This window comes from Rattus norvegicus, chromosome 20 (assembly GCF_021556685.1).
Source record: "Rattus norvegicus strain SHRSP/BbbUtx chromosome 20, alternate assembly SHRSP_T2T, whole genome shotgun sequence".
Taxonomy (NCBI): domain Eukaryota; kingdom Metazoa; phylum Chordata; class Mammalia; order Rodentia; family Muridae; genus Rattus; species Rattus norvegicus.
In genome coordinates this window covers 4,790,812-4,798,283 of record NC_141553.1, presented here as the reverse complement: position 1 = coordinate 4,798,283, position 7,472 = coordinate 4,790,812, and the positions used below count along the sequence as shown (strand labels likewise).

The 7,472-nt window shown below is 55.5% G+C and overlaps 1 protein-coding gene and 1 pseudogene across 3 annotated transcripts; one reads left to right on the top strand and one right to left on the bottom strand.

Moving 5' to 3' along the window:
- The first annotated feature begins 280 nt into the window (after nt 1–280).
- On the top strand, nt 281–1,636 carry Tnxa-ps1 (tenascin XA, pseudogene 1; annotated as a pseudogene). Its single transcript, NR_024118.1, is given in 5 exon segments — nt 281–370; nt 460–556; nt 648–809; nt 882–1,045; nt 1,357–1,636. The product of NR_024118.1 is annotated as a tenascin XA, pseudogene 1 (transcript).
- Nucleotides 1,178–5,589, bottom strand: Cyp21a1 (cytochrome P450, family 21, subfamily a, polypeptide 1). 2 transcript variants are annotated; one of them, XM_087596827.1, is made up of 10 exons: nt 4,117–5,589; nt 3,963–4,052; nt 3,449–3,591; nt 3,251–3,346; nt 3,043–3,144; nt 2,856–2,942; nt 2,531–2,731; nt 2,193–2,362; nt 2,019–2,122; nt 1,178–1,934 (listed from the first exon to the last, which is right to left on the bottom strand). In XM_087596827.1, the coding sequence occupies exons 1-10, from the start codon at nt 4,322–4,324 to the stop codon at nt 1,657–1,659; spliced, it is 1,479 nt and encodes a 492-aa protein (XP_087452953.1). In that variant the 5' UTR covers nt 4,325–5,589; the 3' UTR covers nt 1,178–1,656. The 2 variants fall into 2 exon arrangements, with proteins under 2 accessions (XP_087452953.1, NP_476442.2); NM_057101.2 differs by having other exon boundaries at nt 1,184–1,934; nt 3,043–3,147; nt 4,117–4,332.
- Between the last annotated feature and the right edge of the window lie 1,883 nt (nt 5,590–7,472).

Genomic DNA, 7,472 nt, shown 5'->3' with positions numbered 1-7,472 from the left:
CCTGCTTCCAGCAGGGACCACCTCACACAGGCTTCTCCGCCTCTTCCCCTCCACCTTCTACAGCGCCCAGCTCCGGGCTATTTGGGGCGAGAGCCTCACACCTCCTGTGTCCACTTCCTTTACTACTGGTACGAGCTCTGGGGTCTGAGTTTCAGGGGCAGCAGGGGGTCTGAGGTTTGGGGACGAGGACAGACAGACTCTCCACCTCCCCTCCACAGGTGGGCTGCGGATCCCCTTCCCCAGGGACTGTGGGGAGGAGCTGAAAAATGGGGCCAGCGCCTCAAAGACCACCACCATCTTCCTCAATGGCAACCGCGAGCGGCCCTTGGATGTGTTTTGTGACATGCAGACTGACGGAGGAGGTTGGCTGGTGGGTTACATTCACCCGTGGATCACTGTGCGGCACAAGGGGCTGATGCCAGGGGCCAGAGGCTGATGCTGGCCCCACCTGCTTTCCAGGTGTTCCAGCGCCGCATGGACGGACAGACAGACTTCTGGAGAGACTGGGAGGAGTACGCCCATGGTTTCGGGAACATCTCCAGGGAATTCTGGCTGGGTCCGTGCCTCATAGGGCTGGGGAGCCAGGGGAGGGATGGCATGGCAGTCCAGTGGACCCCAGTACCCTGATGAAGCTTACTCCACCTCAGGCAATGAGGCCCTTCACAGCCTCACGCAGGCTGGAGACTACTCTATGCGTGTGGACCTGCGGGCCGGAAAGGAAGCCGTGTTCGCCCAGTATGACTTCTTCCGAGTAGACTCAGCGAAGGAGAACTATCGTCTACACCTAGGGGGCTACCATGGGACCGCGGGTAAGTGTGGGTCCGGATGGGGTGGGGGGCGGCACGAGGGTGATCCTCACCACGCCGTCCCACGCCCTGCAGGTGACTCTATGAGCTACCACAGCGGCAGTGTCTTTTCGGCCCGTGATCGAGACCCCAATAACTTGCTCATCTCCTGCGCTGTCTCCTACCGTGGCGCTTGGTGGTACAAGAACTGTCACTACGCCAACCTCAACGGGCTCTATGGAAGCACAGTGGATCACCAGGTGGGAGCTGTGGAGGCGACGGGGCTCCAGGTTGGGATCTGGGTGACCTGGGAATGGAGTACTCACACATGGATGGCTGAACTTCTTATTGCCTCAGAGGCCCATCTGTGAAAGGAGACAGTTACACCAACCTTGCTTGGGAATCTTGAAAAGACCGTTTATTAGCGGGTGGGAGAGGACATCACTTCAGGGATCATGGGGGGAGATGGCTGCACTCTGGGAGTCACCTAGAGGAGCCAGGGTTGGGATGGATAAGGTGGCATAGATGTGGCGTTGTCTTGACTCTCCTCCCTTGACAACCCTTCCCTCAGGGAGTGAGCTGGTACCACTGGAAGGGCTTCGAGTTCTCGGTGCCCTTCACGGAAATGAAGCTGAGACCCAGAAACTTCCAGGCCCCCACCAGGGGCACCTGAGCCTGCTGCCCACCTCACTCACACCCTGGTATGACTGCCGAGCACTGAGGGGTTGTGCCCAGAGAAGAGCCAGTGTGTCTCTACTGTGCCTAGCTCACCGAGGAAGCCTTCTCTGCCACAGTCTCACAGCACCATGTTTACAGGGGGGAGGGGAGGGGAATGGAGCAATAAAGGAGAAACTGAGGCACAAGGCTCGTCCTATCCTGTCGAGGATTTCTGGCCCTGGTCTTGGGGTGCCAGGTTCCTGGGCTGCAGCCGCACCTGGAAGGGAGGAATTAAGAGATTGATGCCAGTATACGGCAGGGGCTGCAGGGAGGGCAGGGTACCATCTGGTGGCGGCAGCAGCGTGAAGGTCTGGAGCAGGCGAGCCAGCACCACGAAGAGCTCCAGCCGCGCCAGAGGCTCGCCCAGGCACACGCGTGCCCCACAGCCAAAGGTCGGTATTCTGGGACTCTTGCCGGATTCCAGGAAGCGATCTGTGGGTAGTAGACAGATAACTAGAGAAGTTTGTCCCAGCAGAGGCTGGGTCTCTCCCACTCCCTTTCCCTTCTGCTTCATACCAGGCCAGAACTTGCTGGGCAGTTCCCAAACCATCTCATCCAGGTTGGCGCCTTGGATGTTGGGGATGATGATCGTATCCTTGGGGATATCATAGCCAGAGATGCTGAGGAAGGCATGGAGTCAGGAGTGCCCAGCGAGGCCTTCCTTTCTCAACCCTTACCCTGGGGAATCACCTGCTAGCCTTAGTTGCACGATGGGGCAAGGCCATGGGCACCACGGGCCGCAAACGCAGCACTTCAGCAATGGTGGCCATGAGCAGAGGTAGCTGCATTCGGTTCTTGTACAGGAGCTGGGAGCTGGGGGCCAGCTTGAGGTCTAATTCTTCCTGCAGCCGCTTCTGGATCTGAGAAGGAAGGGCAAGGCCGGACTTAGGGACCAGACTTTGCCCAGGTGGCTCCAACTGTCCAGCCGGCGGCCTCTCCCTCCAGCCATGTAGCCAAGCCTAGAGCCCCCTCTGTGAGCATAGCCCAGGCCAAGGGTCAAGAGCAGGTGCCAGATGAGCCTTGCGCACCTCAGGGTGGTGAAGCAGGAAAGCCACAGCCCAGGAGAGCGTGGCAGCCGTGGTCTCCGTGCCACCGACAAAAAGGTCCACCACCGACATATGCACGTGCCGCTCGTGGAGCTGCCCTGGGTCTCTGGCATCTCTTTGCTTCTCCACACCCTGGAGCATGTAGTCAATCATGTCTTTCCACTGCCCTGCCACCAGGCTGTCCTGCAGAGGCAGGGGAAGCTGGGTGTCAAGCTTGGGGAGGGACCGCTGCCCAGCAGTGATAGGGGAGGGGGCTGGGGGCGGCAGGCACATCACTGGATGAGGCCAGGGGAGCTTCAGTGCTCACCTTGTGCCTCTTCAGCTCCTGCATTACGATATGGTCCCTACTCTCCTGGAACTGCTTCAGTTTCCAGAGGCCTGGATTGGGGAAGAACTGGGGCAGGAAGGGGAGTCAGCCGCAAGATGGAGACCAGTGGGGTCCCCCCTTCCCCCCTCCCCCGCAACCCAGGGGAGTCCGGGTTGCAACTCCTCACCCTGAGAAAGGGAATTATATCCAAGATTTGGACGGACCAGTGATTCCAGGCTTTCAGCAAGTCCCGGACACAGCTGTGAGTGGCATTCAGCAAAGTGCTGTCCTGCTGGAATAAGAGGGCATGCTCTGAGTTAGTTCAAGACCTGCAGAGGGTCAGGAGGGGAGCTGAGGGATGGGCCTGGGGGGGGGGGCAAGGAGACAATATGGACCTTGTCTCCGAAAGTGAGACAGCTGATGATACTGCAGGTGAGTAAGGAGAATTCCTTATGGATGGCCACAGAGGCACCGGCCTGGGCTCTCATGCGCTGTGGAGGAGAGACAAGCTGTAGAGGCTGTGGAGACAGAGGGGGACTGGGGGAGAGGGAAGCTGACCCCAAGAGGGTCAGGCCACAAGAGCCCAGCCTCACCTCACAGAATTCCTGGGTCAGCTGCTCTACCAGAGGTTCCATGGAGTCTCTCATGCCCAGCACCAGGGCCGAACGAGAGAGTTTCTTGTGGGCTTTCCATGTTAGAGAATAATCCCCCATGGAGAGGTCAAAGTTCATCTTTCCTGCAGGAGGGATGGTAGAAAGGCATCTTAACAGCCAGCCGAGTAAACCAAAGACCTGCCTCGCAGAGTCCAGGAACTACACTTAGCTCAGGGCAGTGGCTATACCAGGTGGATCTCTGTGAGTTTGAGACCAGCCTGGTCTACATAGTGATGTTCAGTTCAGCAAGGGCTACATAATGAGACACAATCTTGAAGAAGAGGAAGAGAGGGAGTGATAAAAAGAAGAGGAGGAGGAAGAAGGGGTAGGGGAAGAAGAAGAAGAAGAAGAGGAGGAGGAGGAAGAGGAAGAGGAGGAGGAGGAGGAGGAGGAGGAGGAGGAGGAGGAGGAGGAGGAGGAGGAATTAGAAGAAAACTATGTCCCAACCCCTTACCATCTAGTATCTGGGGTCGGCCAGCAAAGTCCACCCACTTTTGGATCAAGGCCTCCTCAATGGTTTTGTTAGAGTTCAACACCACCACATCTAAGGGGAAACCGCAATGTCAGCAGGGAAGAAGGGCTCACACAAAGACAGAAGACTGGCTTACCTTGTAGCCCCAAGCGGATCCTGTAGATGGGCCCAAGTTTCTGAGCCAGGCCAAACAGGTAGACCGGAAGGTTGGGCTGTAGAAAGTGCAGAAACCCCGGGGCCAGAGGCGGGAGGCGGAGTTTCCAGAGCTTCCACTGACCCCACAGCCAGCGGGTGCCAGCTAGCAGCAGCAGCAGCAGCAGCAACAGCAGCCCAGGTAGCAGCATGGCCCAACGCTTGTGCAGGGCACTGGTATGGCCTTTTATAGCCCCAGCTCCAGCCCTCTCTTCTCTTGTGGCTCTGACCCTTAGCTTCAGGTCCCTTCCCACTTGTCCCACACACGGAGCAGTGTGTTTTCAAATTGGCACAGCCCCATCGGCCTTGGAAAGTCCATGGATCAAAGATGGGACCATCCATCAAGAAGAAGGAAGGGATGCAAAACCCTGACCTTTCCCTATCACGATCCACTTCCTAACTCCATGTTAGCCATCAGCCATGTGAGCCAAGAGGTCCACCCGCGTCGACCCCTCCCGCCGTACCTCACCTTGGACCAGCTGAGTGGAGTGGATTTGTTCTAGAGAAAAGAAATGAATGGCTGTCTCTGCCCAACACACCTTTTGGGTTTACCTATAGTCCCTGCAAGTATCATATTGCTAACTGTTACCACTAGTTACTTTATTTTTGTGAGGCTAGGCCGGCCCTCCACTGCCAGCTGCACTCACAGCCCTGTGCCCTCTTTTGTTAGCTTTGATACAGAAAGTCACTAAGTTGCCCAGGGTGCCTTGAACTCACCGTGTAGCTCAGGCAGGCTGAAACTTTGAATCTTCCTTTAGAGCCGGGTAGCTCAGGCAGGCTGAAACTTTGAAACTTCCTTCAGCCGCTCTAATGGCCCAGAAGGCAGACATGAGTCACGTGTGTAATTCCCTGTGTAATTCTTTGTTGTTCTTCCCTTTGGTTTGAGGCTTTGGATGGGGATGGGGTGGGGGTGGGGACAGCACAGGGTGTTACATGTGCGTACATATGTGTGCACGTGTGTGGAAATCAAAGGTCAACCTCAGGTGGTTTGTCCAAGGGAAAATACCCCTGAGCTTTCATTTTCCTGAGCGTCCCGGATTCAGTCAGGCAGGCTGGCCACTGAGCCCCCAGGGATCCTCCTGCCTTTCCCTTACTATTTCTGGAATGATAAAAATGTACCATGGGACTAGAGAGGTAGCTCAGTGGCTAAGAGCACTGGCTGTTCTTGCTGAGGATCTGGGTTCAGTTCCCAGCTACTTGGCAGCTCACTACTGTTTCTAACGCCAGTTCTGAGGTTCCAGTGCCCTCTTCTGGCTGCAGAGGGGTACTGCATGTATATGGTGCACAGACACCCATGCAGACAAAACACAGGGGCGGGGGGGGGGGGGTTCTTTGGTTGTTTAGTTTTACATTCACTTATTATATTTCATGTTGTATGTATGTGCAAAAGTAAACAAACAAACAAAAATTTATGTTCCACCACAACCACAGCCAGAGTTTCATCGTCTTTGTCCTCTCCTCTTCCTCCTCCTCCTCCTCCTCCTCCTCCTCCTCCTCCTTCTCTCTCTCTCTCTCTTTCTCTCTCTCTCTCCCTCTCTCTCTCTCTGATATAGGTCTCACTATATAACCCCGACTGGTCTTGATGTAACCAAGGGTGACCTTAATGTGACCCCTCAGTTTCCAACTCCAAGTGCTGGGATGACAGACCTATACTACAATGCCTGGCCTAGTGCCATTACCTATATGGCCTCTTTTGGTGTCAGAAACGTGGACAGTTAGGTGTGGTGGCGCTTGCCTATAATCTCAGCACTTTGAGGCAGTAGCAGGAGGGTTGAGTCTGAGGTCAGCTTGGGCTGCACAGCAAGACCATATCTCAGAAGAAACAAGGCTCTGTGTTAGTATTTGCCTCACATTGAGAGGCCCTGGGCTGGGTTCTACCCCAGCACCACACAAAAAGCATTCATAAGACAAGGCGCCCCATTTTGGAACAAACCACAGGCTACAACATTCACCATAGCCCCTGTCCTTTAATGGAGATGCTTGGGTCAAGGCTGAATGACTAGTGCATGTGTAGAGCGGCAGAGAGGCACAACCAGCCTTCGGCAGGCACCCAGGGGTCCACAGGTTACCAGTTCAGGGAGAAGATGGCTCCCATCGTGATAAAGGCAGTCTCCCAACCCAGGCCTCCCCAGGAGGGAGCTGGGCAGACACAGTTGGTTCAGAAGTTAGAACTCTTAGAGATGGGGTTTCCCCAGGACCAGATCAGGGGCCCTTGATAAGGGGGCAGTTGGAAGTCTCCTGGAGTATCCAGGGAGAGACTATTCCAAATAGAGTGGCAGAACTTAAGGAGATGGGTGAGAAGTCCCCCAACTTCCCATCCCCAACTTCATAGACAGACCCCAGGATCAGGGGGCCCTCTCTACTCCAAAACTCACGCAAAGCACAGCAGTACAGCTGGAGGCTCAAGATGAGAATCCAGCTGTGCTAGCCACAGTCGGGTGAGCAGAAAGTTGACAGACCCTTGTGGCAGAGGCTCAGGCCCAGCCTGGGTCCCAGCCTTGCCAAGCAGGACATAAAAAGGAGGTATTTCTAGGGTGGGGCAGTAACAGCAGCACCCTCTTTATGGGTGACCTTCCAGACCCAGGCTACAGCTGAATCCCTGCTCTGGTGACTGGTTCGGGGGAGGCAAGTGTAAGTCTCAGGACCTTGAAAGCAGGGGACCTGAGGTTCTGAAATACCCAGGAAGTCTAGAACTCCCCACAGTTCCCCGCATGAGGGGCTCTGTTTGATGGGGTGACCTAGAAAGCTGGTGTTTGTGGGAGTCCCTCCAAAAACGCGTCTGCTTGCCTCACCGTGCCCCCCACGCCTCCAGCAGTACATCCTAAATATGCTCTGTCCTGTCCCCACCCTTGTACATTTCCCTTTCTCTGCTTCCAACGACCTTCCAAACATCCTTGCCCTCTTTGCCCAACTATTCCACTTTCCAAACACAGGCCACACGTGCTCTCGGTGTACCTGTAATTCCAGGGAACCTGAGGATCAGGAGTTCAAGGCCAGGTTTGGCTATGTAAGACCTGTCTCAAAAAGTCAAAACAAACAAACAAACCAGGGATATGATGCGGTTGGCAGAGTGCTTGCCTGGTGTGCACAAAGCCCTGGGTTCAATTCCTAGCACTGCAAAAACCCTTGGTGTGGTGATGTTTGCTACAATCTAAGCACTCAGATGTGGAGGCTCCACACCAAGTCTGAGGCCAGCCTGGGATGCATGAGACCCTGCTTCAACAAAACAATTCGCACTCCTCTGGTCCTCTCCTCACTGATGTCCTACCTCCCCAGGGCACAGGAACTACCTGGTCCCAT